This window comes from Patagioenas fasciata, chromosome 2, assembly GCF_037038585.1.
Source record: "Patagioenas fasciata isolate bPatFas1 chromosome 2, bPatFas1.hap1, whole genome shotgun sequence".
NCBI classification, from domain to species: domain Eukaryota; kingdom Metazoa; phylum Chordata; class Aves; order Columbiformes; family Columbidae; genus Patagioenas; species Patagioenas fasciata.
In genome coordinates this window covers 9,640,117-9,661,111 of record NC_092521.1, presented here as the reverse complement: position 1 = coordinate 9,661,111, position 20,995 = coordinate 9,640,117, and the positions used below count along the sequence as shown (strand labels likewise).

Sequence of the window (20,995 nt, the reverse complement as noted above, 5' to 3'; positions counted from 1 at the left end):
GAGCATGTGATTTAATACACGTAAAATCCTAACATGAACTGAATTACTGATTTTGCTTAATCTCAATGGACGATAAACTAAAACGCTAAACTAAAATGCCTGTTTACCTAGTGGAGCTCCTCTACAATTGCTGGTATTTTAAAGTCTAGACTAAATAAATGAGAAAAAATTGCACTTAATACATGGGGTGAAATTCTCTTGTATTTACCTGCCAAGGCATGAGTGCAGCCCTCAGGGTTCTCCATGTACCTTGCTGTGGCTGATGATATCATTAAAACCTGAAGTTATGCAAGGAATGCAATTTCTTCCTCCCTCCCTTAGTTTTAGTCATGACACAAGCAGTTTCAAAAGAAACCAAAGATTGAAGTTAAGACTCGAGAGGTAATGAGACTTGTAAGTCACCTTTTAAAAAAAGCTGTGGATGCATCTGGGAAAATGTCTACAAAGCTTTTATTACTTGATGATCATACTTAAAGCACATGGTAACATATTCTATTTTCTGATAGAAAGTTCAAAGCTATTGTGCACTCCCAGCATGTCAGTAGGTGCTTCAGCATTTCATCTGCAGACATCAGCTTGTCTTTACTTTCCTATTTTCATTTTTGTTTGGCTGTTTCAGTGCATGTAAGATTAAAGAACTGAATCTCTCACAAAGTTGGAGTAACTGGGGATGAGACCTGCTGATGGCATTTGATAAATTAAAAAGGTGTTTATGAAGAAATTTGTGAGAGATCAGCGAAGGGTGTCCATTTCTTTCAACAATTTGCTTGAGTCCTTGTTTAAAGGGATTAATTTGAAACCAACCTGAAATAGCTGTGATTGCTTTAGAGGGAGCTCAGGGGATATAAAGCATTGGACACATTTCTAAGGATCACAGGTAGGTGACAGAAAGGAGTTATTTAGTGGTGTCTGTGGGAGCATAAACTAGGAGAAATAAAGTAAAAAAACTAAAATAGGTATTAAGCTTGTTAAGAAATCTTTTAACACTGAGAGGTGTAAAAGCTTCACAAGGGACTACAAGGAAACTGCTGTATTTTGGATTAATAAAACGAGATTGATCAAGGTATTGTAAACATGCTCCAAGGCACCATACTTCACTGTTACACTGATGTGTTGTGTGACAAAGTAGAGAGAACATTCTTATTTCTGAGATCCGTGATTTTCATCTAGTTTTTGGTGATGGAAACATTCTGACAATGAAGCTCAGCAAGGAGACATTGCCCACGCAAGTATCAATAACTGTGGGTGGACAATTCTGTTATTAAAGCCTTTGGTGTCTGCTAGCCCTACAAAGCAGTTGGAGGTATTTTACTCGGAAAGGCAGAATTTTATATATAAATACATTTAATATATTCCAGATCATAGTTAAGGGTGGTTTTTTTGTCGGTTCATTTGTCTGAATTTCAGATTCCACAAAGGATCTTTTCTACCTAATGGACAACAGCCAGATACGAAGTGACCAGAACTATTCTCTACCTTACCAGCAATATTGGGTCTTCAGGCAGAAGTACTCGGCAGAGGAAGCTGTGCTTTGGTGTCTCACACGTAAGACATCTTGGAAACTCTTATTCTTTAAGGAATAATAATTAATTAAAATATTTTAATAGGTATTATAGTCATGATGAGTAGATACTCTGGACTTAGTGATTTTTCAGCGAAAAATCATGGAAATTGCTAATGGGGCCACCTGTTTCTTCCTTACAATCTTGGTCTGCTGTAGCAGAAAGGGTACCCATTATTCATCATCAGGGTATCTCTGTTTTGGGTGAGAGAAGTAGAAGGTACAGGTTGAGCAATGTTCTGCTGTTCTTGAAGTTTTCACCTCCAAATAGATACTTGACGTAGTGGTAAAAGGAGAAGGTAAATTCAGAGTTACTGATAAAGTGTATTTTGATGTGATAAATGGAGAGGAGTTTCTAGCTGTTACTACCAGGAAGGCAGAACCAAGGGTATTAAACCGTGCACAAATATCCCTGCAAGAGGTCAGTAGAGCTATGCCTGTTCGAAATAAAACTTTGAGGTATATATTATATTTACAGGAGCCATTGCCACTGAAATTAAGAAATGGGTTTGACAGCTTTGTTTCTTTTCTGAAGGTGCATTATTACCCTGGGGAAAGTTCCAGTGCAAACTGGTACAAGCAAATGCTTGAGCAGTTGATTCTGGAAAAGTTATTTATATTTTTTTTGTGGAACATTATTTACACTTCAGAAATATTTCTTGCAAAAACTTCCTAAGACATTGTAGAAAATATATTTTTCCTTTAAAGTAAGAGACTCACAACTGATGCAGTTATTTTATACACAGTTTGCATGTCATATTTACTAGAAGAGAGAGCTCTTTATGAATCACAGTGTTAGAGTGACACCCGTATACCGGGGTAATGCTTGACACGGTATCGCTAGAAACAGAATCTGTCCCTTTTTCTCTCGCACCATAGTAGAATAATAGACATTCACACCGTAATAGAATAATATTGACATTCTCACTTTTAGTTCTTTGCTTTAGGTGCACCAAAGACATGAAGAGAAATAGAGAGGGGAAGAAACTCGTGTGTGTGCGTAACTCTTTGTGACTTTATTTCCCAGGTTGTGCACAGGAAGATGAGTTTTGTCGAATGGCAGATATTCAAAGCACCGCAGACCTACACTTTGTGTGTACCCTCTATCCTGAGGCACAAATTTGTGACGGCAGCATTGATCAAATGCCGGAAAACTGTCGAACTGTACTACCCTGGCAGCCGCAGACATTGTACCGTAAAATAGGCAAGTTTGGGGATTTGGACGTATAATGTATGCTGTGACCATGGTAGTGCAAGCCAGTCTGTAGGCTCTTGATTCTGAGATAAAAAGTCTGAATGTATGAATGAGTTCTGGGATGTGATGGTGCAAGGGAAGGCCAGTCTGGTCTGGGTAGGGTTTTTCATTTCCAGTTCAAAGTGGAAAGATATTAACCACGAGTTTCACTGTCCACCTCAGTTGCTCCCAATTCAGAGAGGCCAATGGCAGTTCAAGCAATTTGTATACTGGGTCTTAGACTTTTTCATAATATGGGTGAAATGGGAATGTCATGGATATGTCACCAATCTCATTTTCTACCGTTACTAGAATTGCCATGGTAGTTAAGCAATGTAAAAATTGAAAGTTGTGGAGTGTAATATTTGTTTAGCAAATCCAGAGTAATCAACATGTGGATTTTAACCTCTGCTCTTTGAATGCTTGAGAAATTCAATGATTTTCTCATAGGGCTCCCATGAGGAAGCTGGATAAACAAGCCTGTTATCACTGTACAGGAACTTAGAATTTTGCTCTGAAAAATGTAAAGGTCCACGGAACTAAACTATTAAATTATGTCTTTTTTGGAGCCTAAAATGCAGCACAGATTGAATAATGCATGAGCATACTGGAGTCTTCCAATCTGGAGTTATCCCCTGGTGTTTGAACCTTGCAGAAGGAGTAATGTCAATACAGGTCTCAGAAACAGAAGTCCTGGGATGCAAATATTTCCTTAGTGATGTACTTTGCTCACCTTTTAGACCATTCACTTATTGGATTTTTGCCCATCTTCAGGCTTAACCATCAAAAGTTTACTGTGATAATGTAAAATTACCTTTTATTAGACCAGTATAGCATAAAAACATGAACTTTACCTTGACCACATTGTTATTTGAGCAGTAAATGTAAATTACAGGGTTAAACTGATTTTTCCAATTTTGTTTGTCTTTTGCTTTCTAGTCACTCTAAAAAGTTCTGTGAAGAGCTTCTACACACGTATACCATTCCAGAAAGTAACAGCAATCTCAGTGAGAAATAAGACTGACATGAGCAGAAAAACTGTTTCAGATGGGTAGGATATGACAGTTCTTTTGTTTTTACTGGAAGTTTAATCATGCCTGGAATACCAAGGCCCTGTTAAGCAGATGAAGGGGATCAGATGTATTGATCCAAGAGCAGCATTATTTAAGAATATTTAACAAAATAAAAATAGCATATGAGTTAAAGGAAATTTATAATTCAGTTATAAAAAAATTGTATGCCATTAGTAACTATATATATGTGAATTGTTACTTATACTAGTATTAAATTGCTGGTTGGCCAGTTAAGTTGCTTGGCAATACTACACCAAATTAATTTAGGCTGATATTTTTAGAGCAGATATCAATATTTAAATTATTAAATGTAGTCTGGTAGAAGCATACTGATCAAACGTAATTTCATCTACAAACAGAAAATGTATGGAAGTGTCTATGCAGTATGAAGTACCATGAAGCAGTCTCACCATGAAAGGCAACTCTACAAGTTCTCAGTGTCTCTCTGCTTTCCAATATCCTCTCTTCCCTTCTCCATGTCAGAGACAGATTATTAATGATACTGAGATTAATGACATTTTTCCTTTCCCAGCTTCTTTGAGTGTGAGCGTTGGTGTGATGCTGACCCCTGTTGCACAGGATTCAGCTTTTTTAATGACTCACAGATATCAGGTATTTTTTCACTATTTTTATTTTAAAAATAATTTCAGTCTCCCTTGATTATTCTGAACTTTACTGTTCTTTTACTGCAAAGGGCACTTTAAAAGCCCTTTCACATCTTCTGCAACTCTCTTTTGCACCTTTTTAAGTAACCCTAACCATTTACGACATGTTCTGCATCTCTCATATTGTTAAGAAAACTTCATAAGAGTGATTTCTAAAGTGACTGCAGTTCCAACAGAATGAACTTAAAACCGATAAAAGTCCAGGAAATAGTCACTTCTTATTTATCAACTCCTCTTCCAAAATATTGGTTGACTTATTTCTGTGATTTTTTTTTTTTAATGTTGTTTCATTCCTTAAAGCTTAGGGGACTCAATTTCGGTAATATTTAGGTTTCTAAGTGCACTTTAAGCACATAATGTCCACAGATACTTTGGGGAAACTTAGACTTTCGACTTTCTTGGACGTCCGAACTTCTTTGCTTCCAAATTTTAGTCTGCTATTTGAGGAAGGTCAACTGAGGATAGAGGTTGCATATCTTCTCCTCCCTAGTATTTTAGCTACTTAAGACATCTCAAGTAGGATTTCCATTAGTCCGAGGAAATCGGATCTTTAAAAGTCTGCATGACTTAAAAGCTATTAGGAAGTCGAATGTATTTTACTCACCTGAGATGGCTATGTTTTGTTGCTCCCTCTATTGTCAGCAGAGAGATGTACAGACACAATTATGAGATCACTGAGTTGATTGACTGAATCCTGTTCTGGAGGTCTTTTCTTTCTCTCCACTGGCTGTAAATTGGTCTGTTTGAGAGAAAGTCTATAGCAGCTGTTTGAAACAGAGTGATGTCCAGGTCAAGGTAAATGAAATAGGCTTTAATACTTTATTCTAAATTCAGGTTTAGGCCACTAAAATGGCTAACCCTGTTTTTGAAGGTGTTCTGTGCTAATCAGCTTTCCCTGAGGTCATTAGGACATGCTGGTTTTACAGCTCATTTGGGAATTTGGAACACTTCAGAAATGTATAATTTTAATTCCCTTTTTTGTTTGGCAGGCAAAATTTTCATTCAGTCAAAAATGCTTGGCTTGGGAAGGTAACCTAATGTAGTTTAGATTGGAATTACTGCACAAATCAAAGATAGTTGATGGTTTTCATACCTTCATATGACTGTGTGAAATTTGAAGTTTTAACTGAATATCACCTTACATTTCTTCAAATAGTTCTAACATAAATTAAGGATTTTAAAGCACTGACTGAGCAAAACTGACACCTCTAGTTTATCTGATTAATATTTTTGTGGGGGATTTCAGACATCCAGTCCTGGCATTCATATAGTCAAAGAACTTTCAGTAGTGATTTTAACATGAGTTAGGATGACTGCCAGCTGTGTTTCAAACCCTCAATATTTTTCAGGTACAGAAATATTTACACCAGGTCTTTGAAAGACAGACTTTTTATCTTGATGTAAGCAAGGAACATGTTTCAACATACATGCAGATTATTAATTTCTAGGATCACATTGACCATAAAGGACTGCTTGCACCAAGAAGAGGTCGTGATCTTTGCACAGTGGGAATACTTTCAGTGACCTTAATGGTTTACGATATTGATTACCCACCTTCCCTCACTTTGAATTAATTGTGATTTTTCAACAACAGTTGAACTTGGCCTATTTTGGGTATTTTCCTATTTTGGTTTCTAAGTCAGTGGAATTCCTTTTAACACTCAGTGGAATCATGCTGTATTCACTTTTCTCAAAATACTATCTAGAAAAATGAAAATTCTATAGCAATGTATTTTCCTGGCAGGGAGAAAGATTGTGTGCTTGACTCTGAACAGCCTCGGAATCCAGATATGTGCTGAGGAAACAAGAAGTGCTTGGCAAGTTTCAAATTGTAGTTCACCAGATGCTGAAGTCAGAATACACCCATTCGGCTGGTATCAAAAGCCTGGTAAGTGTGCACATGACACTTCTGTCTTCTGTACATCAAGGCTTATTATTTGTCTTCAATGTATAGAAGCTCCAGCTTTCAGACGGAGGACCAATTTGGAAGGATCACAAATAGGTGAAGTAGACAAGTATATGCAAGGGAAAGGTGAAATTTAATCTCCATTTAATAGAAAAGGAAAAGAAACACCTTAAAGATGTATAGTTTAATTTATTAGATTATACAGGAGACTTGTGTCCTATGCAGGAATACAAATATATTTTGTCCCACTGCTCAGTCCTGGTCAGGACATCTTTGTTTCTCACTGCTTGGCTTATGGTTTAATGGTGTGTGTGTATGCATAACTTCAAAACATGTGGTTTTGCTATGGAATTTAAAATTCACTTTTGGCTGTTTTGGTAGAGAAAAGGCCAAGAGCAAGTTCCAAGGTAGTGCTGTTTTCTTCAAGCCATCACAGGTTTAAACAGAAGAGAAGTTATGAGAGGTTAGATTATTTCCTCAAAAGGAATCAAAACCACTCCTGGTCATAGTGAATTTTCTTTTCTATAGCGAAACAAAGTCTCTATTACTTTGTTTAAATATTTCTATGAGTTTGTCATTTTTCACACTCCTTTTGGGTGGGTCTAATTCTACTTTGTTAAGCTTTGATTTAACATAACTGAAACAATAAGGAAAGCAAATGCCTGTTGGACTCTATATCCCTTTATGGGAGGATGGCTTCTTATTGAGTCTACATAGTCAAAACCTTGTTGAACCCCACTGAGAGCAGTGATGTCCCATGGGGGAGATCTGGTGATGTTGACAGAATCAAGGAAAAAAAAAATAAAATAAGTACTTTTTCTTACTTTTAAACTCAGTTCTTGCAGAGTAGAGAAGGGCTGACATCCAAGTGGAGAGGAGAGGCATGAAGTGTAGATATATACTGTCCAGGGCATGTGATATAAAGATAATCCAGTTGTGTAGAACTGAATCAGATATCCTGGCAATACACTGCATTTTAGAGTGTTGGTAAACTTAAAGAAAACTTTTATTTACACTGCGTCTGAAATATGAACTCAATCTTGAACTTTTCAAGTCCTGAGCTGGCACTCCACCCACTAGACCACGCATTTCCTCCTCTAGTGGGGCAACCCTTGCTGAAGAGTGGAGACAGCATGGAGCTGGGAGGCACTATGGAAGCTATAGGGAGGGATTAGCTGAGGGTCTCACACTGAGAGGAAGGGAACAACTGCCCTGATAAAGTGGGCAGGGGGAGCTGAGAGTCAGCCAGGGGTGCAAATGAAGAATGGTAGAAAGATGAAGTGAAGAGGAGACAGTGGAAGTGTAGAACCACTTCTGCTTTTTGGAATTGTTTTCCCTTTTGTTGACAAAGAATCAACTAAAAATAAAGGATCTTGCTCACTTCACAGACAGAGAGATGATGAACAGCCTGCTATATATGCAAAGCGGGGAGTGTTAGGAGAGATGGTGACATTTCCTTATGTAGCGAAGAAGCTTCAGATGTGTTTCCACTGTAACACACAACAAGGCACAGGTGTTTATGCAAATGGAGATATTTGCAGACAGAAATTTGTATCAGTTTTTCTGGTGTGATGGCGGCCTGGGAACCAGGAAGAGGAACAAGAAACCTCTGAGGCTAAAGGGAAAATGAGTGAGATCTGAAGAAGGAATTTACTGAAGCCAGTGGGATGATAGCATGAAGCGGGGTCTCTGGTTTTAGACCACAGTCTTGTCGGAGGAAAGTAGTTGTGCCTCCTCTTTCCATAATATGTTAAGTTGACATGTGAGCTGTTTGCCCGCATGACTCCGCTCATTATCAGTTTGACTTTGTATTTATAATCATGGTTGCAGTTCAGGCAATGAGAAAACATTGCGGCATTTTAGAGAGAATTCTGATTAGCTCTAGTTCTTCACTCCTGCCATAGAATCATAGAACGTCCTGAGTTGGGAGGCACCCACAAGGATGATCGAGTCCAACTCCTGTTGCTGCGTACTACAACCCCACAGTTCACACCATGTGTCTGTCAGTGTGAATGGTATCATAAAACTCCTGACTTTTTAGAAATATCTATTAGTTACATGCATGGGCGGTACAAAATGGAAGATGCAAACAGAAAATCTCATCTATCTTCAGCTTCTCTATGTATGGTAATTTACTATATCTGAATAGAAAGTTTAAAACTGATTTGATTAACCAAAGTGTTTTACAAAATGTGAATGTGCAGGGGAAGCTTCTTGTTTGTTATTTAAAATTACAAAATGCTTAAGGGAAATATTAATAAACGAGAAGCTTCGTGTATGGAAAATAGAAATGATTAATTGAATTTTAATTTGGAAAGGTTACTTTTAGAAACTGACTTGTTCCTAATTCCTGTTTTGGTAAATTCCAATTTGCTAATGAAGAAACAGAGAAAATCTCATGTTACTTGTGATGCACAAAACCAAATACAGAAAAAGGCATGGAAAAAAAACCACAGAACTACTGAAATGACTTGTTCATAAATAAGTGCATTTTGAAAAGTGTAGGAATGTTCATAAATATGGAAACTCGCAGATTTCAGGTTTCATGTATGAGCTCAAAAGGGTTAGATAGCAAAGCAGCCTCACATCCTTACTCTTGTTTGTGGAGAGAAAATGCAACTTTCAGATCTGAGAAGTAATGCTAGAAATATTGAGGTGTTAATTGCATTTTAAACCTTCATTTTTTTCTTCTTTTTTTTAATTTTTCCTGCTTTTAGCTGACTTGAAGAACACCATGCCTAACCTGTGTCCACCTGTTAGTTTACCTCTTGGGCCAGAAAGTGGTAAGTGTGTTCATGTATTCAGCCGAAAAAATAATAAAAAAGGAAGCATCCTCTATTTTGTATGTATTACTAAAAAATCACACTATAGTGAAATGGTTGTGTTGCTCATGAGTTTACTCATTTAGGTGTTTACTCATTTTTATTAATTATATATCACTTAAATGGAAGGATTGTTGTTATCCACAATGCTGGCGTAATATCTCTCAATCTCGCTGCCACAAGAGGTCACTGAGGCAAAATATTTGGCAATTTATCATTTAAAAGTGCGGATGTCACATCACTTTCAATGGATATGACTTCATATTTTAGTGCAGTGACCAATGAAGAAAAGCTCTGGCAAGGTTAGCTCCCCCCTAAGCTGATTAATGTGTTATTGTCCACTGTTGTGGGGTTTTTAGCACCTTTCTTGTGGCATCTGGTTCTTGCCAGGATGGCAAGGGATGTCAGATTAGACAAATCACCAGCAGTTTCTGTCAGTAATGCTGGATTCCAGGAATGACAATGAGTTGTCAAATTGATACAAACAACTGTAATAGAGATGCAAAGTCAAATTTAGCAAATCTGTTTTCCCCAAAAAAACAATATAATGAAAGGGGCAATTCCTCCAGAAATTAATGGACGTTTATGCTGCTTTGTAATTGGTGGTACATCAGAACGATAAGCTGTACTGCCTTTACTCCTTGTTTTTCGGCTTCCTGCAAGGATGGAAATATTATCTTGAAGATTATTCAGAACTGGATTGCAAGAAATGTAATATTTGAGGTGTGTGTTGGGTCCCACTTTTGAAGACATGCTGTAACATACTATGACACCATCTCTTTTCTATTGTGAAGAAAATTTCTTTCAGTTTTGCTGTAATGAACCTTATGGTATTCACACGTTTTATTTTAAAAGTGGGTGGATCCTCTTAATGAATGAAACTTAACTGTTGTCTTTCAGGCTTTTGTGTCTGTTACCCCCTAAAAATATATGCAAATTGCCAACAGCTACAGACTTCCTTGATGTGTCCTTTCCAGAAATACACAGTTTATCTACTAAATGCTGTGTCTAACGGAAAGGAAGCAGGTTGACAGGTCATTACATAATTCAATTTAACCCTCAAATTAGACTGAAATTGGCAAGTCTCATCCATCTCTGCCTTTGATTTTCTGTTTAATCTGAACAATTTTTTTAATACGTCTGTCCTTAAACTTTAAGCAACTGGCCTTGCAAGAGATGGTTAATATTTGCGAAGAATTTTCAATACTGAGTTCTGAATTTACTATTAACTCTTTTATCATTATATCTATGACCACCTGTCATGATCATGCTCAGACTATTTGTATTTACTAGTAGGATTTGTGCTTTTTAAATGATTGACTTCATGTAATAGAGGGACAACTCCTGTATTTATAGGTGAACTTAATTATTTTTGTGTTAAATACTTTGAGAAGCTAGTGTGGTAATGGGTAGGTTGGGCAAGTCAACTCCTTTGCGAACTGTTTTCCCATGAGATATAGAAAAACACTTTACTAAATCACAGAATCACAGAATCAGCTGGGTTGGAAAAGACCTCAGAGATCATGAAGTCCAACCCTTGGTCCAACTCCAGTCCATTGACCAGATCATGGCACTAAGTGCCATGTCCAATCTCAGTTTAAAAACCTCCAGGGACGGTGAGTCCAGCACCTCCCTGGGCAGCCATTCCAATGCCTGACCACTCTCTCTGTAATGCATTGCTTTCTAATAGCCAGCCTCAATTTCCCCTGGCAGAGATTAAGCCCATGCCCCCTTGTCCTATTGCTGACTGCCTGGGAGAAGAGACCAATCCCCACCTGGCTAGAACTTCCCTTCAGGTAGTTCTAGAGAGTGCTGAGCTCACCTCTAAGCCTCCTCTTCTCCAGACTAAACAAGCCCAGCTCCCTCAGCCTCTCCCCATAGGTCTTGTGCTCAAGTCCCTTCCCCAGTCTTGTTGCTCTTCTCTGGACCTGCTCCAGCACTTCAATCTCTTTCTTGAACTGAGGGGCCCAGAACTGAACACAATACTCCAGGTGTGGCCTCACCAATGCAGAGTACAGGGGAAGGATCACTGCCCTTGTCCTGCTGACCACGCTATTTTTGATACAGGACAGGATACCATTGGCCACCTTGGCCACCTGGCCACACTGTTGGCTCATGTTGAGCTTCCTGTCAGTTAGTACCCCCAGGTCCCTTTCTGCCTGACTGCTAAAGCTTTCTTCCTCCCAGTGTGAAGCTTAGTAGTGATTTTGTCATTTTCCTTTTGTGTTCTTTCTCTAATCTGGGAAAACAGTGACCTAAGCAACACTTAAGGAAATTAGGCTTTTCTATCTGGCACTTGCTTTCTACGCTAAAGATTTCCCAGAATTTAGGCACAACAACTGAGGTGCTTGTGGCACTCTTAGTCAAAATCTTGATCTATCAGACCCATTTCCAGTTCATCTTTCCAAATGCAGAGCAACTGGGGATGTCTCTGGTTTGCAAAGGTCTGGTTGACCACCCAAGCGAGCAGAACCTTCCATAAAGAGGCAGGATTCTGGATTAGAATGGCTGTCCTGAGGACAGCAGTCAGGAGAATTTGCCGAATTACAAAGATCATAACTAGTCTGGAAGTCAAATCGGAACTACTGTCCTGTATTTTTTGGGTCTCTGACACCAGTGTGGCAACACATTCAAAATGCAACTGGGCACCACCTGCCCTTCTTATATTCTGCCTCATTTTGATAGTACAAGTACTAGGTTGGTTATTTAGGTCAGATTGCTATCTGTGTTGTGTTGTCAGAAGCTTTGGAAAAATTTTAAAAACATTGTTTCCAAACTCTTTATGATTATATATATATTAGTATATGCTATAGAAGATCAGTGTTTTCGGAGTTGGGCATCACAGAAAAGCTTGCAGTGACTGAATTTGCTACATTGTGGCATTGTTTGTATATGGGGAAAAAAAATACTGTGACTCCTGTGTGGTAACCAGATGGTAAATGTGAGAAAATGTCACCATTTAAAGGGCACTCTCATAGGTATATGTACATTTGTGTGTGTGCATGTAAGAATGTATGTATGAAAACGTGTATATAAAACTTTCCATCAAAAGATCAGAAGGAGACTTAAGTTTGAATACTTTGTCAGAAGGCTCTGTGAAGTAGTGAAGGTAATGCTATGTCTAATCTAGAGCCTGAGTTTACTGAAGCACAATTAAGGCCTATATTTCATGTTAATGCATTTGACTGCCTCATTTTCTCATATCTGAGAAACAATACTTGAAAAATAGATAGCCTGAACACACTGGGCAAGTCTGACTTGTTATATTTGGAGCATTTTTTCCCCTGAAGAAGTCAAAATGCTCTGATGACACTGCGTATGGAAGCATCTGTAGGGAGTTTTGGGTATGATTTGTGACCTTCAACAGTGGGAGGACAGCTGTTATTTTAAGACTGCCTGTGCTGAAAATGTTAATATGTCATGCTGCAGTCTCAGTTTACTTATGTCAGTATTTAAATAACAACTCTGCAGAGTTCTATGAATAGGGAGGAATGTTATGTAAAAGAGAAAATTGTCAGGTCTAATAATTAGTTTTGAGACGGAACTTTCTGCAGCTAGCTGTAAGATACAGGCAGATAAGAAAAGTCATTTATGAGAAATTATGTATTGATATTTTATGCTTGTATAATGCTATTATTCAAATTGTTTATGCACAGGGATTTGAGCTATGGAAATTTTTGTGTCTTCCAATTGAGACTGAAAGAAGCAAAATAATCTATGGACACGTTACCTGGCTTTTTTTGGAAGGAATACTTGTGCTGAAAGCAAACTGGAGAACCTGAAGATATTCCTGTGCATGTTGAAGGGAGGAGTGACACTAATGAATAACTCCTGCTTTTGAACTTCTTTTATGAGATTTATGACTTGTTTACAGTCATTATCCAAACTTTATTGAGCATTTATGTCTTCAGGTTCCTCAGTTTTGAATAGGATAGGGCTATCTATCTTAGATCTGGCAACTTCTAATAGGCAATGGCCCTTAAATGTTGATCTCTGCATGGAACTAGAGATTGTATATGGATGATATGGGCTCCATTCCCACTCCATTCAAATCAAGTAATTCACTGAGAAACCACCACAGCATATGGATGTAATGATCTGCTAAGCACTTCCTATTTCTGGCTCCCGTGATCCCGTAATGATTTATAGTCCTTCCCTTGATGCAGGGCTGAGAAGTGACTTATGGGGTTTTCCGACTTGGGAATAAATTCCCCATTGGGCATGTGGGGTATTTGCATTCTCAACAGAGATGCTGATGGCCGTACAGGTGCTGATGTAGCTGGCTTCAGTGATTAATAGTACCATTTGTCTTCCTCTTTTCCCCACAGTGCTGAGTACATGTCAGAGAGATCTTTGGTGTGAAACAAAGACCACCTTTCTTTATCCATCCTTGGGAACTGATTTAGCATGCCCCCATACAGCATATTGGACCGCTGGTGTAGAATTACTCTGTCTTTGGTCTTCAGTTTTATTTTTATTCTGTTTGTAAGCATGATGATTTTAGCCTTTTGAAAACAGCTTATTTTAAACTTGGATAAATATCTGGTATGTTTTTACTATCCTTTTACTATACCCTTTACTATAATTGGCACTACTGAAGGAGGCAGAAAGCTTTCATTTAACATGAGCACAGCAAGATTGCTTACTGCTAAAGGCCATACATAACACATTTGTTAGCTTGGAATATGTTTGTCTGAGGCGTGATTATAGTTATTATGCAGCAATTGTAAGAAAACGACCCATTTTGAATTATTCAAATCTCAGTAGATGGACAAAAATGAGAAGCAACTCTATTTTAAAAAGAGTGTATTTTCTACAGGTCCACTCTGAGTTGATGATTTGCTGGTTTTGGAGATTGTTGGTATGCAGACAGGTTAGCAGTCTTCATTGGAAAAAAATCTCTGAATGTTAGAAATACAAAGCACTGAGTTCAGTCTTGAAGTGTGTTTTTGGCTTGAGCCAGCACTTTTAAATATGGCTCACAAATTTCAGAATTAAGATCAGAATTCATGTTTCAACCATAAACTAGACATACTGAACCCATAGATCTGTTTTATATACCTCCTTAACCTCACATTAACCTCATCTGATTTATGTACATCCTCAACCTCACAAGTTTTATTCTAACTTTAACTTATTTTATTGCACTTCTTTATCTCAGTTTCCTTATATCAGATGTCAAATTTTCCAGCAAACTCAGAACTGACCCCTCTTTGCTTCCACTGAAGTCAGTGACGAAACTTTTGTTGACTTTATGGAAAGGATTTTATGATGTTGTTGCCTGTGAAAGTGGGAGGCTGAACTCCATGCCCCCAGGAAATCTATTCCAGTCTTGTGATCCTGTGACTTGAGTGGGAACAGTGTAAGGCCAGTGTGAGTCCTTTTGCAAATCCAGTCTTAAACCTTGCCTACCAAACAAGAACATCTGGAAGAGAAAGGCTCTCTGTATGGAACATCTATAATTTTGCAATAAAAGTTAGAGGGCTGGCTGGCTTCAGAGTGCTGTAATTATCCAATCAAAGCATTTGCCAAAATGTGGTTTGGAAAGTCAGAGCTTAACCTATATATAAACCAGAAATGTCTTCCAGCCCACCAGGTGCACTATGCGTTTCCAGTAAAGCGGTGCCAGTTTGTAGCTGTGTCCATTGTGAGAGCAGTTTCTAGATGAGGTGAGTTTAGATCAGCCAGTTCTGCTGGTGTGTATGGCTGTGGGCATTGCTGGATCTGCTGCCAGGAGAAGGGGAGAAGGAAACAACTAATAGCCAAAATTTATTTTTTGGCCACTTGCTAGCTGGCAATGTCCACAGTGCTGCCATGGGCGGCTCTGGGTTACAGGGCTTTGCTCTGTCATTAAAAAAGGCATTAGTATTTCTGCACTTATCTGCATCTGGGGTCAGCTGGGCAGAAGGTTGGAAAGGAAAAATACTGGAAGTCTCAGTATGTAAATCTGATCTGAGTCTATGAATGCTTCATCCAGGACTGAGAATGAAAAATAACCTCCACGAACCCCAAACTAACCCCAAAAATAAACCCATGTGGGTAGCGAGAGGTTGCAAGTGTCACTTCTGTGAGATTTGGGGCAAAGAACAGGCAATATAAAATGTGATTTAGGTATGAATGTGGGAGTTTGCATCATGCGTGGTCGCTCTTCTGTGCCTAGCATGGGCTGCAACGTGCCAGTTGCGTCTTACATGTAGTTCAAATGAATGTTATTAACTTGATTCTATCTCACATAAAGGGATAAATAAAAATATTTTATGATAGAAGTAGGAAGGGTAGCTTGTGATCAAATGTACAACACATTACATGTACCTAGTAATGACCATGTGCACTCACAAGCTTAATTTCAGCACCTTCAAAAGACTTTAGTAGCAATAAGCTTGCAAACCTCAGGGAAATAGGTACAGGAGGCCAAATTCAAGTATCAGAGGTGTAAACCCAGGGAATTTATTTTGCTGTTGTGGAGTTATTTTGTATTTCTTTCCCGAGAGAGTAGAATTTACCTTAGCAAGAACTCTTCTGAATGTTTGACCTGTGGGCAAACAGAGGCAGATGAAGATTATGAGACTTGCCCAAGGTCACTCAGTGGATCAGGGCAGCTATGGGAAGAGAGTCAGTCTGGTGAAATACCTTCCAAAACCACCGATGCACCCAAAATTGTTGACTTACATTGGAATCCAGACAAGGCTCATTCTTGAAAGAACCACAACTGGTAATTTAGAAGCTTTGTGTCTGAACCTGGGGAGATTACTTGTTCCAGCAGTAGGACCTCAGTTACTAGTACTGTACAGAGTGCAAGGTGGCAACAGTGCAGTTCTGTAGAAACATATCCATAAAATAAATATTTTCTTGTTAATGTTTTCAGAAAAAAAAAAAAAAAGAAGTAATTGAAAACACAAACTGGAAACATAAAATCTAGAGAAGTAAAACCTAGGGAATCTAGTAGTTCAGGCAGATAGTCTCTGGAGAGGATGTAGTGGCTAATTCTCCATCACTTATAGGGTTGATTTTTAAGTATCTTTATAAATAAATGCCACAAACTGTCAATCTGCATGTAGAGGTTGAAATTTTCTAATATGAGTCACGCAACTGGTTATATTAGGTGGTTTTAAAATAGAGACAACATTGACGCTATGAAATGTAGTACTTTCCACAGAGCCGTGTTCCTGTAAAACAATTGAATAGTCAATGCTTAAGGGTAAGGAAAATATTAAGTGCAGTAGATCTGTTGCACAAGTCAAGCTGTGATTTCACAGTCATTGCTCCCTTACTAGTTCAGACTCCCTCTGAAGATAGTATTGATGCCTACTTTGCTACTCTGTGATGTCAAGTAGGCTTATGGCCTTTAACATAGAACAGTGCAATATCAAAATATCCTTAATTTCTGCTTAGTTGGAGACTTCCAGCCTCTATCTCTTGGAAAAGTTGCCCTCAAGTATAACAGCAATAGAATTATTTTGAAGTGATTGAAAAGGACTCATGGGACCCAGTGCTGCTCTCTTGCCTTGCTCACACCTGCGCTGTTTGGGAAGGTATATGGAGTATGGTAGGGTTGGTTCATCACTTCATGAATTTGTCCAGTGTTTTCTTTCACAAGGAGAAAGGGCAAAGGAGCTAGCACTAAGGTAACAGTTTTGGCAATGGTAGTAGCACATCACTTTTTCAGCTTGTCCTCTGGGAGATAACCCATACTTGAGTCTTATGGTCACTTGGGAAGGGTTTAACTTGCAAAAGAAAAGACCTTGAACATCACCGTAGGGGCCTGAGCTGTGGCCGTTCCTCTATGTTGTCGTTAGCTATGTGGAATAAAATAATATTGTAATTGTTACAACGAGTCTGGTCTGTGGCCTGTTTTGGGTCTTGGTTCTCATCAGCTGGACAAGTATGTCAGCACCAGTTTCCAAGCTGCAGTGAGGGCATGCTGCAGCCATGGCTGTATGAACCCTGGACCCTGGCTTCAGATTTGATGTTGAGCTGTGTTTCTGTGAGGGAAGGAAGGAAACTCTGGCCATCTTTGCAAGTCACCCCTTTATCAGAAGACTAAAAGAAATCTTTAATGAAATGAATGGTCGCAATTTTTGCACCTGTGTGCAAAACTGAAACAACAGGTCAAAATCTGTTCACCAGGAATTTCAAGGCAACAGCTAACTCAGCTCCATCCTCACTCTATAATTACATGGAAAGGGTAACACCAACCTCCTGTTTAGGACTCGGTGGCCACAGCAGGGCCCTTTTGGTTTTAAAATATATTGAACTGTTGAAAGGAACTAGAATAATTAAAGGCCCATTCTGTCCCAAGCCTTCTTTTTTGACTTCTGTGCACAAAATTGAGACCCTGCAGATATTTTTATGTTTGTGTATGCAAAATGAACGTTTGTGGTATTTTTTTTTTTTTAAATCCACTGTGAGACAGAGAATATTTTTTTGGTGAATACTAGAGTCAGTATGTATGTGTATATATATGCTCAGACATGCATATGCATGTATACATGTACAGAATCATAGAATGGTTTGGTTTGGAAAGACCATCTAGTTCCAACCCCCTGTCGTGGGCAGAGATACCTTCCACTAGACCAGATTGCTCAAAGTCCCATCCAGCCTGACCTTGAACACTTCCAGGGATGGGGCATCCACAGCTTCCCTGGGCAGCCTGTTCCAGTGCCTCACCACCCTCATGGTGAAGAATTTCTTCCTTATATCTAATCTAAATCTACCCTCTTTCAGTTTACCCATATTACTACATGCCCTTGTAAAAAGTCCCTCTCCAGCTTTCTTGTTGGTCCCCTGGAGGTACTGGAATGTCTCCCCAGAGCCTTCTCCTCTCCAGGCTGAACAACCCCAACTCCCTCAGCCTGTCCTCATAGGACAGATACTCCAGCCCCCTGATCATGTTTGTGGCCTCCTCTGGACTCAGTCCAGAGTACATGTAAATATATATGTTTGTAAGTATGTTTATACAAGTGTGTATATTTGCATATATACATATTTGTGTGCATGTGTATATATACATATGAGATAGAATTAAATCTTAATTATGTAGTTGTTAAATGGCTTTAGAACAGTTCATAGAATCTAATGTAATTCTGTCTAGGAAACCAAAATTGTCAAAATAATCCTTGTGACCTTAAAAACACTCAGTCAATCTGTGAATGTGGGAGTTTGGTTGATTGCTTGTAAGGGAAGTAAAGACAAAATATAACGTTTGTGAAAACTGCTGTTTCATTTTCACTTAGTCTGCAAAGTGGTGACTTGTTCTCTGAATGCAGATGTATACAAGCAACAAAGACATCTCCATTTTAGCTACTCACATGAGGTTCCCTATACAGACAGCATGAGCATCTGGTTCACAATCAGTGGATTCCTGGGTGTGATTCGTTTCATCCTAAAGCAGACATCGAAAGCAGAATGGAGATATTGTATAGTAAAAGTGTCTGTTCCTCCCGGTAGTACAAGTGCGATTAACTCAGATGTAGACATCTACCTTGCAGGTGACTGAGGTGAAATCTACATTAGTAAACCAGCTCCTGCTTAAGATAGAGATGTGGATATTTGCTGGAGGTTATGGGATTGCTCAGTCACATGGAGGATCCTCTCTTGCTTTCCAAGGAGTTGGTGGCCATACCTGCTCAGGAACTTGTGTACAAGCATTGTGACCTATGTCCTTTAATGTAATTAGGCCTGTTCAGAAACCTTTTATTTAAATCAAGTTGGCTTTACATGCAAACCTGTATGGAGTTGCTTCTGATCTATCTCTTTATTAAATGAAGACTTTTATAAACCTAGTTGTAGATGACCTCTGAAGATTAGACTGGACCCTCTAGTCAATCAGAAAACTTTGAATATTATATTTAATTTATTCCTTGTTGATACAAAGGAAGGTGGAAGTCTTTCACTGAGGAACCCTCTAGTACTTTTACCTCTGTATTGTCTTCCTCTGAAGTTTTTTGTTTGTTTGTTTGTTTTTCTGAATTATATAGTTTTATTATTATTATATGGTTAATTTTACAGAGTATTTGGATAAATGGCAGCCCTTAAATGTGTCCTCTGTTCTCCTGGATTCATCCATCTCGAACTTTGAAGTTGTGCAAGTTAGTAGAGATATATCCAATGACTTTTCCACTGCCAGAGAATTTTGTCTATCTGGTAAGAAATGGTTATTCATCACTTTACAGAAAACATTATCTCATGAGACACCAAGAACAACTTCTCCCTTCCCTCTCTGCCTCCCCTTTCTTACACAGATACATTGATTTTACTTATTTTTAAAGAATACCCTAGTGTCTGTGATTTTGAGAGAAGGGACCTGAAATAATGTATTTAATGAAAGATACAATTAACATGAAGTCTCATGAAGTGGTTAAGTAGTTTTGACATCTCTTGGGTGCAGAGACCTCTTGCTTCTCCAGGCATTGTACAACTTGGAGAATATTGTAATGAATAATTAAAGGGACAATGTCATTCTTTTCTAAATAACAGTTAAGTGAGATAGATGGTAGAGCCACCTACCTACCATTATCTAAAGTAACCTGTAGCTGTGGTGCGTGAAGGCAGATTAATTGAGAGCTGGGATGAAGCAGGAGTTGGGCTGTAGTAGAAACAAAGAGACTGCTTTAATCAACAGCCTGACTAGATGGCAAAGAGCTGTTTAAATTCACATGACTGGAAAACTCTCAGATGCCACAGAGCAGTCAAATGATTGCTCCCACCTACTGCAGATGGACTTGGGAATGGTCCCATTTTCTGCAGTAGCTGGTCCTCACCTTATGAAAGTGAGCAGTGTAATTTTTTTCCCTTTTTGCCATAACTTTTTGAAGGAGGGTCTCTAAAGGAAAAGTGTTGGAAATCCACCTCTGAGAACACAGTGAGAGGATCACTTTTCTTATTCTGAAACCTTCCCCTAGGGCTCCCTGGAGACTGTTGGAATTCAGTTGAATTTCTCAGTACTTTATTAGAAGATGCTATTCTTCCCCTAAGAGCTGTGATACTGTTTCAGTTGCTGTACTGCTCCATTTTAAAACCAATATAACCTTTTGTTCTTCGGCTATTTTGCAGAATAATCTGGGAATTTGGGGACTTTACATCCCTTCATTCTGCTTTGCAGCAGAATCCTTGTTGTTTGACCTGTCGTAAAACCTTTCTTTTAAATATCTTATAACAATGTCATACAAAATGCTTTGAGAATATGTATTTACCTGCTCTTTTTCTTTATGTTTCACCTTACAGCTTGTTCAAAGAACCAGTCGTGTACAGTGGTTACCCTGGAAATCCAGCCTTCAGCAATAAGATGTCTTTTCTACCCTGATATGCAGATGTGCACACATGGCCTGCAAGGGCACAGCTGCTGGGTTTTACTCAAAGAACCAGCTACTTATGTCTATAGGAGACAAGGTACAAATGGGTTAAGGCAGGAACTCAGCCGTGGTGGGCGGTGCACAATTATCATCAATGTGTGTGAGGAAATCCTCAGTAGGCATAAAGTGGTACAAATGCCTCTTGGTCATCCATTGCTGTTTCAGTGGAGTTACAGCCAAATGGGATGGGAAAATGTCCCCAAACGTTTTTCACAGAAGTGCACAGAATCATAGTGTTATCATCTAGTATTGAAGCAGATGTAGTAAAGGAAGTTTGGTCTGTAAAAGAGGTTTTGGAAAGTGCAGAATGTTCAAAATGAACAAAAAAGAACATCAAGAAAAGTCCAGCTCCTTCTTCGTCTGCAATGGTTTTTTCTGTGTGT

General features: G+C 38.7%; 1 protein-coding gene across 1 annotated transcript in view; it reads left to right on the top strand.

The window, feature by feature from the left end:
* The window catches only part of TG (thyroglobulin), a 159,689-nt gene that overhangs the window by 53,671 nt on the left and 85,023 nt on the right, over positions 1–20,995 (top strand). Inside the window, exons 30-37 of the mRNA XM_065831913.2 lie at positions 1,408–1,545; positions 2,589–2,765; positions 3,735–3,846; positions 4,401–4,480; positions 6,278–6,421; positions 9,157–9,222; positions 19,270–19,404; positions 20,485–20,649. Coding sequence (XP_065687985.1) covers positions 1,408–1,545; positions 2,589–2,765; positions 3,735–3,846; positions 4,401–4,480; positions 6,278–6,421; positions 9,157–9,222; positions 19,270–19,404; positions 20,485–20,649 — 1,017 coding nt within the window. The remainder of the gene's footprint in view (positions 1–1,407; positions 1,546–2,588; positions 2,766–3,734; positions 3,847–4,400; positions 4,481–6,277; positions 6,422–9,156; positions 9,223–19,269; positions 19,405–20,484; positions 20,650–20,995) is intronic.